The sequence below is a fragment of the Mustela putorius genome, unplaced genomic scaffold, assembly GCF_011764305.1.
Source record: "Mustela putorius furo isolate JIRA1106 unplaced genomic scaffold, ASM1176430v1.1 tig00000460_pilon_pilon_pilon, whole genome shotgun sequence".
NCBI classification, from domain to species: domain Eukaryota; kingdom Metazoa; phylum Chordata; class Mammalia; order Carnivora; family Mustelidae; genus Mustela; species Mustela putorius.
Window position 1 is genome coordinate 14513779 of NW_025421389.1, and position 23034 is coordinate 14536812.

General features: G+C 43.0%; 1 protein-coding gene and 2 long non-coding RNA genes across 5 annotated transcripts; 1 reads left to right on the top strand and 2 right to left on the bottom strand.

Annotated features, from left to right (window-relative positions):
* The first annotated feature begins 1643 nt into the window (after nt 1-1643).
* ACRV1 (acrosomal vesicle protein 1) lies at nt 1644-12622 on the top strand. Of its 3 annotated transcripts, none has more exons than XM_013055007.2 (4): nt 1644-1742; nt 8755-9300; nt 11360-11479; nt 12229-12622. In XM_013055007.2, the coding sequence occupies exons 1-4, from the start codon at nt 1673-1675 to the stop codon at nt 12351-12353; spliced, it is 861 nt and encodes a 286-aa protein (XP_012910461.1). In that variant the 5' UTR covers nt 1644-1672; the 3' UTR covers nt 12354-12622. The 3 variants fall into 3 exon arrangements, with proteins under 3 accessions (XP_012910461.1, XP_012910460.1, XP_004750242.1); XM_013055006.2 differs by having other exon boundaries at nt 1646-1742; nt 8755-9387; XM_004750185.3 differs by lacking the exon at nt 1644-1742 and adding an exon at nt 6279-6445 and having other exon boundaries at nt 8755-9387.
* LOC123392177 lies at nt 6068-8407 on the bottom strand. The gene is made up of 2 exons (XR_006606882.1): nt 8081-8407; nt 6068-6971 (listed from the first exon to the last, which is right to left on the bottom strand). It is a non-coding gene; the product is annotated as an uncharacterized LOC123392177 (long non-coding RNA).
* On the bottom strand, nt 8574-21057 carry LOC123392176. The gene is made up of 2 exons (XR_006606881.1): nt 20693-21057; nt 8574-9437 (listed from the first exon to the last, which is right to left on the bottom strand). It is a non-coding gene; the product is annotated as an uncharacterized LOC123392176 (long non-coding RNA).
* Nucleotides 21058-23034: the final 1977 nt, after the last annotated feature.

Genomic DNA, 23034 nt, shown 5'->3' on the forward strand with positions numbered 1-23034 from the left:
CCTGCTTCCCCCTCTGTCTTTGCCTGCCTCTCTGCCTACTTGTGATCTCTCTCTCTGTCAAATAAATAAATAATAAATAAATAAATAAATAAATAGATAAATAAATCCTTTTTTAAAAAATGTTAAATGTCCATAGCCTATAGCCCATTGACAAATACTTGAGCCAGGCAGAGTCTCATGTCCCTCCAGGAAGCTCCCAGCGATCTTATCGTTAATGCCTCGGTAGAGGGAAAAACAACTTTAGTTTGACGATAGCAAGGCCTCCTGTATATTGTGTCTTCTTTAGCATGTGAAAATTCCTTTTGGAACTTCCTTTATCTTTACTTTCCCCCCACCCCAAAGTCTAGAATCACTAGCCCCTCACAACCCTGGGCAGCAGGGAGCAGCAAGGAGCTGAGGACAGCAGCAACTCTTTTCTGCCCACGGGTCCTGTCCCTGTGCTTTAATAAAACCTCCTTTTTTGCACCAAAGACATCTCAAGAATTCTTTCTTGGCCATCGACTCTGGACTCCAAAACATGACTCTGAAAACTCGTCACCACAGCTACATTAATATCTGAGGACCGGAAGACAGGATTCCCACCGCCAAAGACGGCTCCTTCCCAGGTCCCCAGGCCCTGTTCTGCATCATGCACATGTATCAGCAAAAATAATTTTCTGTACTCTACTCATAAGGTTTTTACTACATGGTTCTTCTGGGACTCCCATTTAGTCTTAATCCTAGAATTCTCTGGAGTGGGATGAGGGCCCTGCTGTTTAGGCCAGCCCCAGGAGATTCTTTCCTTTCTGCTCCTTAAAGCTAACCCCTGTCCTTCTTTCCAGCTTTCCAACCTCCCTGTGGCCAGGGACGGCCCCTGCCTGCCCTATCCAGGTTCTTCCTACAGTGGAAAAGATGGATGGGACCCCTTTAGCCTGTGGGGTGCTCAGGGACTCAACACTGGTCATTGTGCCTGAACTGGGGGTGGGGATAGATCATGAGAGAAACCTAGGATGGGAGCGCATGCATTGTTTTCATAAATATATTAATATAGTTAACATAATACACTTGGAAAAAAAAAAAACCTACAAGTAAAACTTGCTTGCTTTCTTAGTACAAACTATGTAAAGCTTGATAAAATCATCACAGCACACAGTCAACTCTCTTCCCAGGACTGCCAAGGAAGATTAAAGGAGGCCTCCGTAGGTTATAGTAAGAATTTAGATGTTTACCCAAAAATGTTGTGCTTTTTTTTTTGCTTTTTTTTTAAGATTAAGAAACCTTGTTCAGTTGCTCTCAGTGAGTGGTTAAGGATGAAACGGTAGAGGCCGGAAAGAGCTTGTCGTTCAGCTCTGGTTTCAGGAGTGTCTCCCCACATCCTGAGCCCCACAACCCATGTGACCTGCAACCCCCACACCCCCCTGAGGCCTCTGAAATCTCTGCCTTATGTCTTCCTTCTTTCCTGAATGCAAGAAACCAGATAACTTGGGATCCTTCCAGCCAGCCTGGTGTTGCCCATAAAATGACACTACAGTGCTCTTCCTCTGTTCCATGACATAAACATAAGGATAGGTCTGCACTGTGGAAACCTAAGGAAATATTTAGAAAGTATGCCATTGGCTAATATCCCTCTCTGCCATCAGTTATAAGAAGGAGGCCTGGTTCCCTGTTAGAGTCCCAAGGAGTGAGAGGAGGAATGGCTGTGGGTGCCTCCAGTGAAGGCAGAGTCCTGGACATCAGGGTTCCAACCGCAGGAAACACCCAGGGTAAGCCTTACTAAGCTTGGCAGAAAGGTGGCAGAACGCCCAGACTTCAGGGAAGAACAGACCCTTGTATGAAGGACTAAAAACCTTTATGAATAGCCAGTGGGGGTGGGCAAGCCACCTGGGTGGCCTCGTGGGTTGGGCCTGAGATGTCTTTGGCTCAGGTCATGGTCTCAGGGTCCTGGGGTGGAGCCTCATGCCATAATAATGACTCATTATTTATGACAACGTGAATAGACCTTGAGAGTATTATACTAAGTGAAAATAAGTTATATAGAGAAAGAGAAATAATGCATAATTACACTCATATCTCTAATCTAAAAAACAAACAAACGAATCAAAACCAAACCCTGACTGATTGTACAAAGATTTATACAAAGTCTGCTTCTCCCTCTTCCTCTCCCCCTCCCCCCAGTCATGCTCTCTCACTCTCTCTCTCTCAAATAAAAAAGGAGAAAATCTTAAAAAATATAAAAGCATAAATAACCATTGGTTATTTATTTATTTATTTATTTAATAAAACCACAAGGAGGCAGTTTTATTAAAGCACAGGGACAGGACCCGTGGGCAGAAAAGAGTTGCTGCTGTCCTCAGCTCCTTGCTGCTCCCTGCTGCCCAGGATTGTGAGGGGCTAGTGATTCTAGACTTTGGGGTGCGGGGGAAGTAAAGATAAGGGAAGTTCCAAAAGGATTTTCACATGCTAAAAAATACAGTAGGATACAGGAGGCCTTGCTATCATCAAATTAAAGATTGGATGCAACCATTAGTGTAAACGATCATTCCTTATCTGGCTTCAATTACAGCATAATTTTTGGCTCTTAGTTTGATCAGTCGTCCAGTCAGATAAGAGATCCAGTGCTGAAGAAGCATGGAAGGTCTCAGTGTCCTGACAAGCTGGCCACCTTCCCCAGGTTACAAGTACATGGGTTTAGCACCCTGGTATGCTGGTAAACACTTAAAACTGGCTTGTGGGGGCGAGGCTGGAAGGAAAGAATTTGAAGACTTCCACAGTGTAAACAGCAATTTGCAGCTACCATCCAAATGTCACTGAATAAGGAGTTGAGATGTGGCCACCATTATAGAGTATTTCTAGCCTAAGATACAACAGTGCCAAATAACCTTATGAGCACAGATAATAAATAGTAAAATATCATTAAATAATTAAGAAGTGATAAGTATTTACCTTTGTTTCTAACATAATACCTTTTATACATTAACTTTAATAATATCTGTGTTTAACAACCAGCTTATGGAATTCCCAAAACTTGACCCATCAGCTCTCATCAGTCAGTTCAAGACAGTTCCCAGCACATCACGGGTTAAGTCACCACCACACAAAGAAGCAGGTCAAGTGAGAGGTTCTCAGCTCTCCATACATAAGACTATTCCTAGGGAGCCTACTTGCCTCTCTTTCTGTGTTCCCACTACATGTGAGCCCTTGGGAAAAGACCATTTGGCTCAGCTCATCTTTTTAAACCAGACTGCATCTTTTTTTTTTTTTTTTTTTTTTTTTTTTTTTTTTTTTTTTAACCAGGGTTCACCTATTGGGTTCTTCACTTCACTTCAGGCCATTAGAAACCAGAGCTTTGGGACGCCTGGGTGGCTCAGTTGGTTGAGTGGCTGCCTTCGGCTCAGGTCATGATCCCGGCGTCCTGGGATCGAGTCCCACATCGGGCTCCTTGCTCGGCAGGGAGCCTGCTTCTCCCTCTGCCTCTAGCCTGCCACTCTGTCTGCACGTGCTTGTGCTCTGTATCTCTCTCTCTCTCTCTCTCTAACAAATAAATAAAAATCCTAAAAAAAAAAAAAAAAAAGAAACCGGAGCTTTCCCTCATCTGGGATGGCAGAGATGGACAGAGGAAGGACACAGGAACTGGAATGCCTCTGGACATCTTAGCTCCCGAACACTTCTTGGTCCCACAGCAAATTCTCCATCACTCCATGTTTTTTATACGGTGTGCTTAGATCCTCACAGGTTTGACTCCAAAGTGCCAGACCACGGGACACAGGGAGAAAGTTTCCAAAACAGAGCTTAAGGAAAGCCAGCCTGGGTGGGATTAGGATACAGTCCCGTCATGCTAACTTTAAGAAAAAGAGGGAGGAAAAAGTTGGAGGCTGAGGTTTAACGAAACACTGTTAGGGCCAATTTAATGTTAAAAACTGTTTAACTATTAGGGCCTGCTTAACCAGAGCAACTCCATATTGCCTAGGTAGCCACATTGTTGTTTACATCCACGGACTTCATTCCGGGAATAAATGTCCCAGTAGTACCTGGTATGGTTCCGGGTATCGATTCTGGGAGTAAACGCCTTAACAATAGAAGCCACATACCTTGGGTCACGGTTATGCCCTATAAAACCAGTCTATAAGATCGGGAGGGGGTCGCTCTCTTCAGAGGCAGCCCTTGCTGGTCATTCTGACATCGATGCTTGGCATAGAATAAAGCTTCACATAACTTTCACTTTGTCTCAGTCTCGTTCCCCTGGCCAGTCAGTCTAACTTCTAATGCTTGGCATAAAATAAGGCTTTGCAGGGGCACCTGTGTGGCTCAGTGGGTTAAGCCGCTGCCTTCAGCTCAGGTCATGATCTCAGGGTCCTGGGATCGAGTCGCGCATCGGGCTCTCTGCTCAGTGGGGAGCCTGCTTCCTCCTCTCTCTGTCTGCCTCTCTGCCTACCTGTGATCTCTCTCTGTCAAATAAATAAATAAAATCTTAAAAAAAAAAAAAAAGAATAAGGCTTTGCATAACTTTCACTTTGTATCAGTCTCATTCTTTTGATAGCAGACCCCAACAAAGACCATTCAGGCTTTAGGTCCTACCTTTCAATACTGTGACTCCTAGGTAGGGATGAGGCAGCAAAGTTCCAGAAAGTTCTGAGAACTGCATAAAAGCGTGCTGCCAAACTTTAAACAACTGGTGTGTGTTATACATAGTGCCTCTTCTTTTCCATGAATTTCCACTGCTTCTGTCAACAAAAGTCTGACTCAGTCTGATCCCCAGCTGTTTCTCCAGACTCTCCACATGGAGAAAAAATTATCAACTTGCTCCTTCATGCATTTCTCCACTCCCCAGCAACCCAGCCTCAAAACCACAAATCCTAGTTTTGTCCCCCTACACAAGCCAAGTAGGGTAGGCCTCCCTCTGCAACTTTTGACCCCTGCTGATCCCACTTTTTCCAGCTAACCCACAGTCTTCAGCCATACCATTCTTAGAGCTTTCTATAAACTTTCCTCTGTGAGGCAGAGAGGGGTCCAAAAAAGGCAACTCATCCATTCCTTCATTCACAAAGCATTTATTAAGTATGTATTATGTGGCAAAACTGCTACTAGGTAGTGGGGGTACTTTAGCGATCAAGACAGACAGGGGAAAAGAAAAAGACACAGACAGGGACCCTGCTTTCAAGGAGCTTAAGACCAATGGAAGAGATAAATATTAAACCCATAATTGTAAGAGTGATAAATGCAGCTGTACCGGATCCAGCATTCAGTACTACATATAACGAAGTGGTCCAGCAGAGGTGGGCAGGGAAGAAGTAGGAGGTGAGGGCCAAGAGCTCTCTGCCACCCAACCCCCAACAGTTCTAGCTTTCCACCAGGTGGATGCCTCGCTGCATCCACAGCGAGAGAGAAATTATAACTCAAGGCACAGCTTTCAACAATTCCTTGTTGATCCCTTTTCTGGGCCTATATTTGCCACTTGTTTCCTGTCAAAACATGTTACCATAGCCTGGTTGAGAGCAGGAGCCATAAAAGATAGGACACCCAAGAACAGCTTTGTCATGTCAAGATCCAACCGGTGTCAAAACCATGGCAGGAAAGGAAGAAGAATAAACATAGAATAAGTATTTTGATCTCAATCTGTGTGTGTGTGTGTGTGTGTTTCCCCCTCAAATCTTCCACTGGCTAAATGCAGTCTGAAGCCAAACACAACCAGCTTTCAGGTGATCAGGTCAAGAGAGACTAGTTTACAGGCCCCCAAAAAAGAGGCGCCTGGGTGGTTCAGTGGATTAAGCTGCTGCTTTCAGCTCAGGTCATGATCTCAGGGTCCTGGGATTCATGATCTCAGGGCCCTGGGATCGAGCCCCGCATCTGCCTCAGCATCCCTGCTGAGCAGAGAGCCTGCTTCCCCCTCTCTCTCTGCCTGACTCTCTGCCTATTTGTGATCTCTCTCTCTGTGTCAAATAAATAAATAAAATCTTTAAAAACAACAACAACAACAACAACAACAAAACCAAAACAAAACAAAACGGGGTGGGGGATGCTGATTCAAAGAGCCGAACACAAAATAATCAGGCAATCACAGCTCGCTGTCAAGAACATTTCAAAAAGAGAATAGCTTTAAAAATTTATTACAAAAAGAATATTATTTTGGTAATAGGATTTTTTTTTAAGATAGGGCAAAGAGCCCCAATACACCATGTTATACTTGGCAAATTAGCCTTCAGTGGCATCATTTGCCCTGAGTTGTTAGAAAGCCATTCCTGCCTGAACAGCCTGCATGAGAACCTCAGAGCTCAAACCATTGTGAGGCACATGGGTGGTCTCTGAGGTTCTAGAATTCCCAGGAGCTGTAACTTAGCATTGGGAGCTTCTGCTCACAGTTTTCCTTCACAACTCTTGGGTGCCCTACGCCAGAGTCTCCTCTTTCCCAAAATCCAGATGAAGAAGTTTCTCTTACTAATGAGTCTTTATCTAATTGGATGTCCCAGAGGTGAGTCCCCTATCTTGGCTCTGGGAGAATTCTTTCACGTCTTTTAGCCCTTGAAGAAGGAAGACCAGAATATTAGTTATCTAAATCAATCTGACTCAGAATCAAGAATAGCTAAACCAGTTCAACTCTGAGAGCTCCCAAGCCAGTTGATTCCTCCTAGTAATGGCTTTGCCATCAGAGAAGCCCACTGGTTGGGCACAGTCTCATTCCTACTACTTCTTTCAGTCACTCATCTTTTGTACCTGATGCTCTGTGAGATCAGAAAACAGGTCTAAGGGTTTTGTGAAAGTACAATGAATGTTTGTCCCAATGAATGGAGTGCAAGGGATCCTTGTGTAGTTAATGTAGCAAGGAAAGATGTAAGGAGATGGGAATGTGATGTACCCAGAAAGCCATCTCAGAACACAGCAGGGCTATGGGCCAGAGACCTTACAAGCCTCTCTGTCATGGCCATGTTCTATCCATCCAGTTGTCTGTATTTCCTCTTGCAGGGTCCTCTTTCATGGGTTATATTCCCTCATTTTTCCTAGAGGAGAAGAGAGAGGCCATGAGATCCGAACTGTTGGCGAAATGACAAAGTGTTTTCTGTAATGTTGGTTGTCTGAGATTTTGTTTTTTGCTCTCTTAGATTTTCAAAGTTGATTCAGAAATGTAGATACATAGCTACCAGGTGGTAGTATATGCCAGCCACATAGCAAAGCAGTGACTCGTCAACTTTAAGAATGAGTAAAATGAGTGTATTTTTTCAAGCCTCCTTTCTACATCAGAAATTTATTAAAACTCCTGTTAACTGTTAAACAGTCAAGCAGATAATATTCAATAACAACTTTCAAAAATAGAAACCTCCCCAAAGCCTTTCCAAATCTTACCTTTCCTTTATCAACATATTCTAATCCCAGTCTTTCAGAAAGTTGTAGATTATAAGAACTGTGAATCATCCAGAATACATGAATCTATTGTAGGACTCTCACAGAGATAAGGGTAATTTGGAGCCCTAGGCTACCTCGTCCTCAAGAGATCTTGTCATTCCTCTCAGATTTTGGCTAGGATTAATAACTCAGTCCTTTTATAGTCTACCCACCCTCCTCTGAATTACTCAGTCTAAGCACATAGTAATAATCAAATTGTTTGGTGCTACATTCAATAAAATAAAAAGTACTACCTAAAGAATATTTGTCTAACAGTCACTGATGAGATGGATTAAAAGTAGAAGGGACTGGCCAAAAGAGAATGACCGGCTAAGAGATTTTTAAGTCCTAGTGTAAAGTGGGGAGGAGAGAAAAGTTAAATTAATTGAACACTTAAGCAATGAACTGGGCACTTCACAGTTTATCTTACTGAAAACCCATGCAACTACATGAAGTGAGTATAAATGGTACATCACAAGGAATCTCAATTCAGAAATAAATAAGCAAATAATGTTTTTTATCTTAATAACTGATCCCATCTTTGAGTCTCCAACCTGCATGGATTAGGGACTGAGTGTAAGAAAGAATTTGAAATTGCCAAATAAAGATATCTTAAATCTTGTCTGGTCATTTTAGTGAGTTCATTAGATATTTGTCATCTCTGGTTTAAATTATCCTGTCCAAAGGGTAAAATCTTGTATTTTCAGTTTTAGCTAGAATTACTTACTTATTGAACCGAGTTGCTTTCTCTTTCCCTTTTGTATTTTCATCCTTCCTGACTTTCACCCAGAAAGAAACGGGAGGGAGGGCTGGTGGTAGACTTCTGATAATGTGATTGATGGCACAGTGATTTCCTGATGCTGTCTTTGTCAGGGAGGCACACAATTTTCCCTTTGGGTGCTTTTGGTACATGGGCTAGGGGACCCCCCTCTACATTTCTTAATAATGTGGATCTCAGGGATGCCTGGGTGGCTCAGTCGGTTAAGTGTCTGTCTTTGGTTCATGTCATGATCCTGGGGTGCTGGGACTGAGTCCCTTCCCTGCTCAGTGGGGAGCCTGCTTCTCCCTCGGCCTACTGCTCTCCCTACTTGGGCGCTTTCATTCTCTCTCTCTCTCTCAATCTGACAAATAAAATCTTAAAAAAAATAAATAACGTGGATCTTAAAATTCTTCCTTTAAGTGCCAGAGGCAGTCTCTGTGTGTTTCATTAACACCTCTGACCTTCATGGTCTTTTCGAGTAATTAGTTGATTTCCTCCAACATCTGCAATATCTTCAGATCTCTGAGCAGGCCTACAGGAAACCCAGGAATCCCACGTTAGCCTTATTGCATAAGCAAAGCAGTCCTTATCCCGTTCTTTCTCTCGCCTTCACTGTCTCTCTTGTTTCTTCTCCACCCCAGGAGCATCAGGTCAGCCTGATGAGCCTCCTGGCTCCATGGATCATCAAGCTTCAGTTCAGCAATTTTCAGGTGAGTACGTTTCACTTGGAAACCCTTCAGATGGTGAGGCTTTATATGAGACTTCTGCAGGCGAGAGCACTTTAAGTGAGCACTCTTCAGGTGAGCACACTTCAGCTGAACATACTTCCAGTGAGCACACTTCGAGTGAACACACTTCAGGTGAACACACTTCAGGTGAACACACTTCAGGTGAACACACTTCAGGTGAGCATGCTACGGGTGAACACACTTCAGGTGAACGTGCTTCAGGAGAGCACACTTCTGGTGAACCTTCAGTTGAACAGTCTTCAGGTGAAAAGCCTTCAGTTGAACAGCCTTCCGGCGAACAGTCTTCAGGTGAAAAGCCTTCCAGTGAACAGCCTTCCGGCGAAAAACCTTCAGGTGAACAGGCTTCAGGTGAACAGGTTTCAACTGAAAAGCCTTCAGGTGAACAAGCTTCCAGTGAGAAGCCTTCTGGTGAACAGGCTTCAAGTGAACAAGCTTCAGGTGAGCAGGCTTCAAGTGAACAAGTTTCAGGTGAAAAGCCACTGGGTGACCAGCCTTCAGGCATTCCACCATCAAGCACATTTTCAGGTGAGGCACATTTTTGGGTGAAATATATCTGGATGGGTTCTTGTCCTTGACTTCAGGAGAAAAACAGGCAACACATCAAGACACCCAACTTTAAGGAGAGCATATAGAAGACTAGCTCACAAACACTTCACAGACAGCTCTCTCAAAAACACTCGTTACATCTCTTTACAATAATACCAGGAGGCAGGATATAGGTTTTGTGGAGCCCTGAAGGCGAAACAATTTTGAGGGCCCTTTAAAAAATAAAATGACAAATACAAAATGCCAACAGTCCCTCCAACTTCACCCTACATAAGAAATTATGAATACAGGGCGCCTGGGTGGCTCAGTGGGTTAAAGCCTCTGCCTTCAGCTCAGTTCATGGTCCCAGGGTCCTGGGATCGAGCCCCACGTCGGGCTCTCTGCTCAGCGGGGAGCCTGCTTCCTCCTCTCTCTGCCTGCCTCTCTACCTACTTGTAATCTCTGTCTGTCAAATAAATAAATAAAATCTTAAAAAAAAAAAGAAATTATGAATACAAATGCCCACTGCTCCCTTGGAAGGAGCTCATGGGACACTCACCTTCATGAGCTTCACGTTAATCTGCCTCAACAAACTATGTTAGAATGCCTCGCCAACTCTGGGAAGAGATGACTAGCCCTGGAGCTGGTGGCTCCATTTTATTTGAACAAAGAAAATAAAGCATGAACTCACTCTTGTCTGTTAGATTCCTAAAAAGGTTCCCATCGCAAGTGCAATCCTTTGGCTCTTACTAAAGAGAGGCTGTTCAAGAAAGGAAAGCAAGATCCAGAGTTTGACCCCTCAAGATATTACCAGACATAAGCACTTCATAGTTCCTTCCATCGCACAACTTCAGATGAGAGAAGTGGGGCTAACATCACATAGCTAGAAAGTAGCAATCCTTGGATTCAAAGTTAAGTTGGTCTGACTCCAAAGCCCACATCTCACCTATTTCTTTATCCTTCCTTAAGTAGGGAACTGGTAATGGACATAGTAAAAGAGGCAAATGGAAGCATTTCAAAAAGAATGCCCTTTGTGACAAATTGACATTGCTGTTTTGTTTCTAATAAAGATTTTATTTATTTATTTGACAGAGAGACAGGGAGAGAGGAACACAAGCGGGGGTTGGGAGAGGGAGAAACAGGCTACCCACAGACCAGAGAGCCTAATGCGGGGCTCGATCCCACGACTCTGGGATCATGACCTGGGCCAAAGGTAGATGCTCAACCTACTGAGCCACCGAGGCACCCCAAAAAATTGACATTGTTGAAGGTCAACTTGAAAATGGAGAATGATCACTCTTTACAGAATTTGCAGTATTAGAGCATTCTAATATAGCCTTTTTTAAAAAATAAAGATTCTATTCATTTATTTGACAGAGAGATAGAGTATAAGTAGGTAGAGCGGCAGGCAGAGGGAGAGGGAGAATCAGGCTGTCTGCTAAGCAGGGAGCCCTATGCGGGGCTCGATCCCAGAACCCTGGGATTATGTCCTGAGCCAGGGGCAGCCGCTCAACCCACTGAGCCCCCCAGGCTCATAACACCCAGACCCTCTAACATAGCTTATTAATCAGTCAGTTATTACTCTAAGTGTGCCTTGTGGGTGACAATATGATGGGAGAGTAAAATGGGGAGCCAATCACGTGATTAAAGGTCTACTTTGCTCCTATGGAGTTATACATGGCAGAGCCAGTGGGGATATGAATTGGAGTAAACATCAGTATTGTAGAGAGAAATCTGGGATTCTTCAGCAATGACATTTATAGAAGAAGTAGTAAGAATGAAGGAATTTCCTCTGGTCCAGAGGAGAAACTACGCTCTATCAGATGCAGGGCTCTCAAATGCCAATAAGAACCATAAAAAGATATGTGGTATCCAGGCTACTTACTGCCCACCATCCCTCTCCCTGGGACTCATGGCTCTCTCTACGCCTGGTCCATCGGGAAATTTCATCAGGCTTATCTTAAATTTGCAGGCCCAATATTAAATTGCCACACATGTTCATATATGAATGATCAAGGAAAATGTCTTCGTGGAGAGGGAGTCTGCTCCACTCAGAATTCCCAGCAGTGCATGTTAAAGAAGATCTTTGAAGGTACGTGGGGACTTCATAACACAGTCTGTGCCAGAGACACACATCAACTGAGTACTCTTGAGAGCAGCTGGGGTGGCGGGAGCCAGAGGAGGGGTCAAGCTGCACTTCCCCAGAAACTTGAAGACTCAGGAGAACCTTATCCTGAATTAAGAGCACAATTCTAGCTGCTGATGGAGAGGGAAGGGCCCTTCCCAACAGGCCTATGGTGTCTTAAAAGGAGACAGGGAGACTGGCGGTCTCTTCCTACAAAAGAAATGGAGGAGTTGCACCTTGAGATGTTGAGACATTGACCATAAGCTCAGGATCGTGTCTGTCTTGTTCATGGCTATATGTTCCTAGCACTTAGCACAAATGTTTAGTACATGGTAGGCATTTAGCAAATACTGAATAAATGAATAAACAATTGTCAGTCAGTGTTCATAGGTTGCCAGACCTGTTCTGCTTTATTCCCATACCCTCTACCCTTACTATACTCATTCTTCATCCCCGAATAAAGGATCTTGGTTATTGCCATCCTGTGAACCACACTGTCTGACTTCCCTTGTGGTTTGTCTAGTCCCTCAGTAGAGGCTGGAGGCAGCAGATGTGGGGAAGGGCACAGAAAAGACAGGCAGAAGGAGTGGGGGAGGAAGATACACAAGCTGGAGGTCTTGGTCATGCCTTCATGGAGACACTGGGGACCATGGATGAAGACAAAGGTCAGAGGAGGAAGCCTTCTGCTCACTACAGTCTGTCTCTGCTTCTTTCAGGTGGAAAACTCCAATTCATGGTTCAGGGGTGTGAGAACATGTGCCCGTCTATGAACCTCTTCTCCCACGGAACCAGGATGCAAATTATATGCTGTCGGAACCAATCTTTTTGCAACAAGCTCTAGAAGCCTGTGCCCTCGCTTCCTGCCCTGACTCAGGCAGCAAAACTTCTCCATCATCATACAGGGCTCGATTTATATTTTCTTTCCCAGCCAATAACTAATCATTTCTGCCTCCGCCTGAGTGTCAGGATGTTCAAATACCTCCCCTTCCCTCTCCTATCCGTGCCCCGTTACCCTTTCTTATCTGTCATCTGTCTTCCCTTACCCCATCTCTCAACACACTTTTCTTTCTCAATAAATTCTGCATGGTCAAGAATACAGCCTGGAGATGCACTTCTTTTCCCATCAGCCAGCTGCAGGGTCGGCCTGAGCTTGCTTCCTCTCCACACACTAAAGTGGACGTGTTCTAAATCACTCCACATTCATCAAAGTGGTGGGATTCCTCCAGGGAAGACACAAAGAGAAACGCAGAGTAGCTTGAACAATACTGTGGGACGTTCTCTGACCCCACTCAGTGTCCTTCCTATTAGAAACCCTACCCCCTTCTATTAGCCCATGATGGTGTCCAAAACTCATCCCTTCATTGGCTCTTGGGTTTTCAGTCTTCGAGTCTACTCATCACATAATGATAACAAAATGTCTCCTATTTGCTATATAAATACGCAGGAGGTCATACTGCTTAAATCTTTCTCTCACACAATGTTACAGAATCATCTCAGTATAGAGAAGCAGGTAGAAATACTGTAATAGTCCCTCTCTCACCTTGTATTAGTGTTATATTCTTTAATAATGTTTTTACATACATGGTCTCATCTGATCCTCAGGAAAGAGCCCAGTAAGACAAACAAGAAAGACAGTGTCATCCTTGGTTTACAAATACACACAATTTATTTATTAGTACACCACGTTGCTCCAAACTGGCCATGGTTACAGAGTTACATTGAGCCAGGGCCAGATTTCAAAACCAAATCTGCATGATTTCAATTTGAGTTGTTTCCACCACATGATAAATACTAGGCAGAATGGTTCTTCCAAGACCAAAATCAATCCTCCCTCCCAACACAAGCACATCTCCTTTTAGCCACTGCTCTCCCACACCTGTTTAAAACCTCCTGCGATCAGCTGGGTGGTCTTAACAGTGTTAAGTGCTCTGCTCTTGCACAGAGCAAAAGACTTCAATTTTTATAAAATCCAATTTTTTCTTTTATGGACAAGGTCTTATGGACAAGCAAGATTTCATGCTTAAGAACTCTTGGAATACTACATCAAGAAACATTTTACAGGTAACTGGGTAGCTCAGTGAAGCGTCTGCCTTCAGTTCAGGTCCCACAGTCCTGCTCCCTGCTTAGCGGGGAGTCTGCTGCTCCTCTTCCCTCTGCCCATCTCCCCTGTTCATGCTCTCCCTCATAAATAAAATATTTTTTAAAAAAGATTTTACTGGGGGCGCCTGAGTGGCTCAGTGGTTAAATCCTCTGCCTTCGGCTCAGGTCATGATCTCAGGGTCCTGGGATCAAGCCCCACATTGGGCTCTCTGCTCAGCAGGGAACCTGCTTCCTCCTCTCTCTCTCTGCTTGTATCTCTGCCTACTTGTGATCTCTGCCTGTCAAATAAATAAATAAAATCTTTAAAAAAAATTTTTACTGTTTTTGAAATTTTAAAAATTATACACACACATACATATAGATTTAAGCATGTGCTATTTGCTTAAAACCAAATGGGCTGGCTTTAGATACATATTTGGCTTTAGATACTACTTTAGATATGTATTTCCACGAAGACAATCATCATTGTGAAGAGAATGGTAACTAGCACTTACAGAATATATATTCTATGCTATGTGATACATTTAGCGTTTTTTTTTTATGCTTTCTGTTTTAATCCTGAAAACAATTTTATGCAATTAAGATTACAGGATCCTAAGCAAGACAAATTGGAGAGTTTTGTCACAAGCCAAAATAAATGGGGGTGGTTCAGAGACTCCTTCAGGTTCCTTTTCAAATTTCTAAGTGAAAATTATTTTGAATACACAGCACTATCCCTTGATTAACTGGCATTCAAAAATAAAGGCCCAAGACCTGGAACTTAAACTCCAAAAAAGGGGCACCTGGGTGGCTCAGTCCTTGGGTGTCTGCCTTCAGCTCAGGTCATCATCCCATGGGTCCTGGGATTGAGCCCCACATGGGGCTCCCTGCTCAGCTGGAAGTCTGCTTCTCCCTCTCCCACTCCCCCTGCTTGTGTTCCCTCTCTATTTCTCTGTCAAATAAACAAATAAATAATCCAAAATAAAATAAAATTCCAGGGGCGCCTGGGTGGCTCAGTGGGTTAAGCCGCTGCCTTCGGCTCAGGTCATGATCTCAGGGTCCTGGGATTGAGTCCCGCATCGGGCTCTCTGCTCAGCAGGGAGCCTGCTTCCCTCTCTCTCTCTCTGCCTGCTTCTCTATCTACTTGTGATTTCTCTGTCAAATAAATAAATAAAATCTTAAAATAAATAAATAAATAAAAAATAAAAATAAAAATAAAATAAAATAAAATTCCAAAAGAATTCTCAACTTGAAATATGGTTTACTTGGGTGCCTGGGTAGCTCAATCTGATAGGCATCCAACTCTTGGTTTCGGCTCAGGTCCTGATTGCATGGGTCCTGAGATCGAGCCCTGCATGGGGCTCCCAACTCAGGAGTCTGCTTGGATATTCATCTCTCCCTTGACCTCTTCACCTACTTGTGCTCTCTCTCTCTCAAATAAATAAAATCTTAAAAAAAAATTAAAAAGAATGAAAGAAATATGGTCTACTGAGAGCAAGAAGAAAAACGAAATCTTAATAACATTATTAACATTTTTTTGAGGGAGGGGGATAAATATTAGCTAAAACTATTCTATAAATATAGCTACATATGTTGAAGAAATAAGTTCAAAAATGTGGTTAAAATGGAAGGGAAGTTCTGGCTTCCATTAATAATGGAGTAGTTGGTCAAACTAACCCTCTTTTAGATAACACTTATAAACAGGGTGAAAAATAAGAAAGAACTACTCGAAAGTTCCTTGAAAGGTACTGGATAAAAGTCACCCCTAAAAAAGACAGGAACAGGGTCAAGCAAGATTTGCAAGTCTGGGGCTTTATGCCTGAGAGGACTTCTTTGTCCACATACCAAGGGGAGGCAAAATCCCACAGTTTACTGATTTGTGGATTCAGAGAACAAAGATTAGGGCTGGCAGAGCAGCTATAAAAGGAAATCCTAGAAAGAAAGAAGTCATAATTAAACCTCAAAATGAGTATAAACTGTGACCAAATTCTTGGCTGATCACTGACTCCTGGAGGTCTGACAATGGCAGCCAGAAGCTGCAAGAGATGTGTGCTGCTGTCTACCTCAAAGAAGACAGAGTTTGGACTACAATTCAATTACAATTCAACCTAGGAGAACGCAAGTCAACACTCTTCAAAGGAACACACACAAAATCCAGAACCCCTACAATGCATCATTCACTATGTCCACTATATAATAAGAAATTAGTAGAAATATAAATAAAAATGTGACCCATAGGAAAGAAAAAAAGGTTACTGACCTTAAGATGGAATTAGTGAACAAAAGCAAAAAGCAGCTGGTAGAGATATGTTCAAGAAACTAAAGGAAAATAGTGTCATATAAGTGAACTGATAAGGAATCTCAACATAGAAACTAAAACTATAAAAAAGAACCAAATGGGGGGCGCCCGGGTGGCTCAGTGGGTTAAGCCTCTGCCTTCAGCTCAGGTCATGATCCCAGGGTGCTGGGATCGAGCCCTGCATCAGGCTCTCTGCTCAGCGGAGAGCCTGCTTCCTCCTCTCTCTCTGCCTGCCTCTCTGCCTACTTGTAATCTCTCTGTCCAATAAATAAATAAATAAATCTTTTTTAAAAAATGGAAATTTTAGAACTGAAAAGTACAATAACTGAAAAAAATAACATAATCTTAACAGCATATTGGAGACCACATAGGAGTCAGCATTATTGAAGAGAGCTCAATAGAAACTACCCAATTTGAAAAACAGGGGGGAAAAAAGTATCAAAGAAAGTGAATGAATCCTCAGTGACTTGCGGGACAATAACAAGCAATAGAACATATAATTAATTGGAGTCTCAGAAGAATAGGATAATGAGATAGAAGAAGGATTAAAAAAATGGTCAAAATTTTCCCAAATTGGGGACGCCTGGGTGGCTCAGTTGGTTAAGCAGCTGCCTTCGGCTCGGGTCGTGATCCCAGCGTCCTGGGATCGAGTCCCACATCGGGCTCCTTGCTCAGCGGGGAGCCTGCTTCTCACTCTGCCTCTGCCTGCCGTTCTGTCTGCCTGTGCTCGCTCTCTCCCCCTCTCTCTCTCTGATAAATAAATTAAAAAAATCTTTAAAAAAAAAAAATTTTCCCAAATTGGGTGAAAACATAAACTTACACAACTAAGAAGTTCAGTGAACTAAGGGTAGGATAAACACAATAGAAAACCACACAGGCACATAATAGTCAAATTCAAAGGTAAAGAATTCAAAATTCAAAGGTAAAGAAAATAAACTCAAAATTGATCCAGACAAAAGATACATTGTAATAATGTGTATAGGAGAACACTGACACAAATACCAGCTGACTTCCTATCAGAAACAGGAGAGCACAAAACAAGAAAACTGTATGTTTAAAACCATAAAAGAAAAAGCCTGTCCGCCAAAATGTTACAAACAACATAATTATCCTACAAAAATGAAGGTAACAAATACATTTTCATATAAGCAAACAGGAAGAGAATTCACAACCAACAGACCTGTACTATGCAGAGGAAGGAGTGGAGTGTAAGTAATTTCTTTGAGCATAAGGAAGCCTAAGGAAAATCTGGCCAGATGGCAACTCTGATCTACAGAAAGACATGCGGAGAACAGATATAATGTGGTAAATTTAAGACATGTATACTATTTTCCTAATTTTAAAAGCTGTGCCCTTGGTCTTAAGAAGGGCACCATCCTGAGTATCCATACAGGAGACTGTCATCTAGAGAGAAAGACAAGAAAAGAGAATCTCTGATTTGTGGCCTCTAAGATCAAGTGTTTCTCACATTCGAGGTAAACAACACATTTTTGTTGAAAGAATGAGTGATTCAGTTAGTGGGAAAAAACACCCCATGGTCCTGAGGAGTCAGGTTGCCAGGTAAGAAGGGACAGCAGCCACGCTGCACTGACAGAGGGGGCCCCTAGTGGGCCATCTTCCCCCAACCCCTCACCTTGAATTTTCACAGCCAGTCCCCCCCACCCCAAGTCTGCATGGAGACTCCCCGAAAACCCAGGGACCCCTCAGCAAGCCCTTTTTCTCCTGAGAATTCTGTCGGTCCAGTCAAGGGCCAGTGGCAGTCCAGCACTCGATCCAGGACACTTGTGCAGTTTTTTTCTTTTCCCAACGGATTTCACAGACCTTTAGTCACTATCATATGTGAGCTTAGACAATACGAAATATCGCCACACTGATTTCAGCCTCAGCTCCAACAATGCAAATACTAATTTTGCAAACAGGGCCAGAACCCGCGTCTGGGATAGCTTTCCCAGTGCTTAAGGATGGAGTATGCAAGGAAGAGCCAAGCCCTGTAAGCAAACTCCCGATTGTTAAGTCCAGGAAGCTGGTTATAGAGCTATGGTGAAAATTACTTTAAAACACCACCCTCAAGGAAATCCATGATGCATTCTGGCCATGACCTCTTTTGAAACTTTTTCAGGAAAAAAACAAAACAAAACAAAAAACCCTTCCTGAACTCTCTGCTTTTGACCTCAGAGCTCCTGAGAGCTACCTCCCTCCAGATCAGGTAAAGGTCACCCAGGTGACATCTTGGGCCCCACCTACCTTCATGGTCTGTCCTCAGAGAGCTCTGTTGACTCTCTTCAGTGGATTTGCCACCCTGGAAAATGGCACTTTTAATTTCCAAATAGAACATGACCTCAGAAACTTCCTCCAACACAATAGAAAATGGTCTGAGGTTCCTTCTATCCAGGCCTTTGTCCACCTCCAATCTAAACCCTCTCTCTGTCAACCCTATTTGCCCTGCCAAGTCCTTCTCCTCAAAAGAAAATCCCAACCCCCCCCCCCGCTTCCTCCCCAAAAAACCTGCTTGCAATTTCAGGCAGATACATTGCCTCCATTACCACCTCTCACTTCTGTGCCCCCTTCTCTATCTAGTCCATCAGTGCCTCCTTGCCCATCCCCCAACCCCCCCCCCAATCTCATGCCCCTGCCAACACACTCCCCTCCTCAAGGAGGTGGCAGGGGCAGAAGGCATTGTCTGCATTCATGTGCCGTTCTCCCTTGCTGACCTTTCCCAAATTAAAAAGTGCTTGGGCTCTTTCACCACCAACCCTACCACCTTCTGAAAAGAATTCCTATACATCAACCAGTCCTATAATCTTAACTACTACATCTATGTCATCCTCTTGTCCACCCTCTGCCCTAAGGACTGGGAGCATATCTGGGCAGCGGCTCAAATTCATGTAGACACCCTCCATCAACAGGATGCCACCCACAACCCATTGGCATCATTGCTGTCCCCAAAATGGATTCCAAATGGGACTATCTGCCCAATATACCCGATAGACAGAGGAGGGGGCCACATGATTATTTACCTCCTGGCTGGTATAGATAACACTACCCTCAAGGCCATCAATTATAAAAAGATAAAAAAGTTACCCAGGGCCCTAATGAAAACCCTGCCCCCTTCTACTCCTGGCCTTTAAAAGCTATAACAAGATACACTACTCTCACCGCCAACACAGACAAGGAAAAGATTTATCTTCACTGTACCTCATTTCACAGTTGGCCGCAAATATCCATGAAAACTCCAAATATTGGAAGATGGCCCACAAACCCCACAACAGGACGTAATTAAGGTGGCCTTTAAGGTATTTGATAATATAGAGGAGGAGCAAAATCCCAAAAAAACTCAAAAGAAATCAGGCAAAATATCAGATACTGGCAGCTGCCATCAGGCAAGGCTCTCAGGGTACTCAAAAACCTAATGCCCCATGCATAACCCCACCACGACCATGCTTTAAATACCATCAACAGGGCCACTGGGCAACAGCTTGCCGCAATCCCAAACCGCCACCAAAACCTTGTCCTATCTGTGGCAGAAAGGGCACTGGAAGTTGGACGGTACTCTGCGAGACTGTTTCCCTTCCAACCACTTCCAATTCAAACCAATCCCCTAACCCAAATCTAGGCCTGGGGAACCTAATGGGTCTGGCCACCAAAGACCGACAGGGCCCAGGGTCTGTGGACCCCACCACCATCACTGTCTCAGAACTCAGGGTAATGCTGTCAGTATCTGATAAGCCCATCTCTTTCTTACTGGACACGGGAGCAACATTCTTACCAGAGTTTTCCAGCCCTCTCCACAGTTCCTCCATCTCTACTGTTGGGGTGGATACCCTCCACGCATAAGCAACTGGCCCTTTACTCTGCAACCTGACACTCCCTTCATTCATTCCTTTTTAGTTATCCCACAATGCTCCCCTGCAATCTTAGGGAGAGACATTCTAAGCAAATTCCAGGCCTCCCTCCAATTTGCACCCTCCAACTCAACCCCCTTCATCCTACTTTGTCACCTATATGCTTCTCCCTCCCCTCTATTTCCTCTACTCACCCTCTTCCCACAAGTGGATCCCTCCATACACTGTGGAACCCACCATAGCCACTCACCATACATCTGTCACAATCAAACTCCAAAATCCCCCTCTCTTCATCAGCTACAATATCCACTAAGCCCTGCAGGCCTTCAGGGATTAAAGCCCTGTATTTCCAAACTCTTTCAGGCTCATATCTTAAAACCCACCAAATTCCTCCACAACACTTCTATCCTAGTTGCCGTCAAAAAATTGGACAAGTCCTTATCCAAGACTCTAAATTGTTAACCAGGCTATACTTCCTGTTTACCCCATTGTGCCTAAACCCTACACCCTGCTTCCTGCATTCCTCAATCCACCACTTGTTTTTTTCCGTGCTCAACCTAAAAGATGCATAATTCCCCTAGACCCCACCTGCCAGAATCTTTTCTCCTTTACACAGATTGACCCTCCAAAACCAAACCAAACCAAAGACCAAATCTCCTAATTGCCCACGTTGAGGGAACATATACTTACCTTAATTTTTTTTATTAAAAGATTTTTTTTATTTATTTGACAAAGAGAAAGCACAAGCAGGGGGAGCAGCAGGCAGAGGGAGAGGGAGAAACAGGTTCCCCGAAGAGCAGGGAGCCTGATGCAGGGCTCAATTCCAGGACCTCGGGATCATGACCTGAGTTGAAGGCAGACACTCAAACAACTGAGCCACTCAGGTGCCCCAGAACACACACTTTCCTAAAGGAGGAATGCCTATTTTGTATCAGTAAGACTGGACAGGTCATCACTCACCTGAGTTACTTGAAAAACATCTTCACCTCAATGGAATGGGTTCATGAATGATGGGACTTACTTTATGGCCAACAGTGGCTATGGCCCTCTATTGGCTATTGGACCCTCTTGCCTTTTTTGGCATAATTCTGTTGTTTTGACTTTGTTGAATACTTAATGTCCTATCTAGCTTATCTACCAAGAACTAAATTTCTTTTACCAGCTACCTAAAACACACGGTTATCATCTTCTTCCTGTGCCAAATAAGATATTATCTAAGCCAGAAAAACACCATAACCTCAACATCTCCACTCAGCAGGAAGCATTGCCCTCAACAACCCAATCCCCCGTCTTTCTTTTTTTTTAAGATTTTATTTATTTGACAGAGAAAGAGACACAGGGAGAGAGGGAACACAAGCGGGGGAGTGGGAGAGGGAGAAGCAGACTCCTCACAAATCAGGGAGCCTGATGTGGAGCTCCATGTGGGGCTCCATCCCAGGACCCTGGGATCATGACCTGAACTAAAGGCAGGCACTTAGCGACTGAGCCACCCAGACACCTCCCTGTCCCCAATTCTCTCTCTCTCTATTTTTTTTTTTAAGGAGAACAGACTGAAATGTTAACCAAAGACCTGCCATTTTCTACCAGCCACCACCTCAGATGACTGGACTGGAAAATTACCACCTAAACCCTGGGACCAGAGTATACATCCTGTTCAACAAAAACATGTTTAACTGCAAAAGCAGTCTTCCTTAGCAACTCTACCAATGACTAGCTGCAAAAATTTTTACTCACCTCCTCAGTTAGAACCTCTAACTACCCCTAAGTCTGCAAGCGACAAGAGCTCCAGTCTTAGCTAGTGACGCCCTCTGCTGGCCTCTGTTGCCACAATAAAAATTGTGTTTGCCATAGAGCCACCGTCTCCTCTCTCTTCTTCACCCTTCACGGCAGGAGTTAACCTAACACGACCCAGCAATTGCACTACTAGGTATTTACTCAAAGGACATAAAAATATTTACCCAAAGGACACAAAAATACTATTCATAAAGCACACATGCACCCTTATGTTTATCAAACATTATCAAACAGCTAAATAGCTACAATTATGGATAGAGCCCAAATGTCCATCAACTGATGAACAGAATGTGGATGTGTGTGTGTGTGTGTGTGTATAGCAAAAAGAATGAAATCTTGCCATTTGCAATGATGTGGATGGAACTACAGTGTATTATGCTAAGCAAAATAAATCAGAGAAAGACAAATACTATATGATTTCACTCAGATGTGGAATTCAAGAAACAAAACATGAAAAATAGAAGGAAGGAAAAAGGAGAGTGGAGAAGCAAACTATAAGAGATTCAGCTATAGAGAATAGGGTTGCTAGAGCAGAGGTTGGTGGGGAAGGGCTAAATGGGTGATGGGGATTAAGAAGAGCACTTGTTATGATGAGCACTGGGTATTACATGTAAGTGTGAATCCCTAAATTCTACTCTGAAACCAAGATTGCTAACTAACTAGAACTTACATAAAAACTCAAGACAAAAATCTACATTAAGAGTCATCATAATTAAATGTCCAAAAACTAAAGACAATGAAAAAATATTTAATTTTTTTATTTTTAATTGAATTATAATTGACATACAATCTTATATTAGTTTCAGGTGTGATTTGAAAATTATCTAGATTTGATTATATAGATTATGAAATGTTCACCACAGTAAGTACACCTACTATCTGTCAGCATAAAAAGTTATTATATTATTGACTATATTCCCTATGCTATCCTTTCATCCTTGTGATTTATTTAAAGCTGGAAGTTTTGTAACTCTTAACCCCCCTTTACCTATTTCACCCATCACTCACCTTTCTCCTCTCTGGCAACCACCAGTTTCTTCTATATTTTTTAGTCTGTTTCTGGGATTTAAAATTTTTTTTACATTCCACATATAAGTGAAATCATATGAAATTTATCTTCCTCTTATTTCATTTAGCGCAATATCCATAAAAGGTCCATCCGTATTGTCACAAATAGCAAAATTTTCTTTTTTTATGGTTAAGTAATATTCCAACACACACACATACCCCTTATCTTCTTTATCCATTCATGTATCAATAGACATTAAGTTGCTGCATTGCTTCTTGACTATCGTAAATAATGCTACAATAAGCAAGATGAATATATCTTTTTGAATTAGTGTTTTTAGGTTAGTTAGTGTTTTTAGTTAGTTTTTTGGTAAATATGCTGGAAGGGATTACTGGATTGTATGGTATTCTTATTTTTAACTTTTTGATGAACCTCCATATTCAAAGAAAAAAAAATTTTAAACAGCCAGAGAAAAATGAAGCCTTATGTATAATCAGAA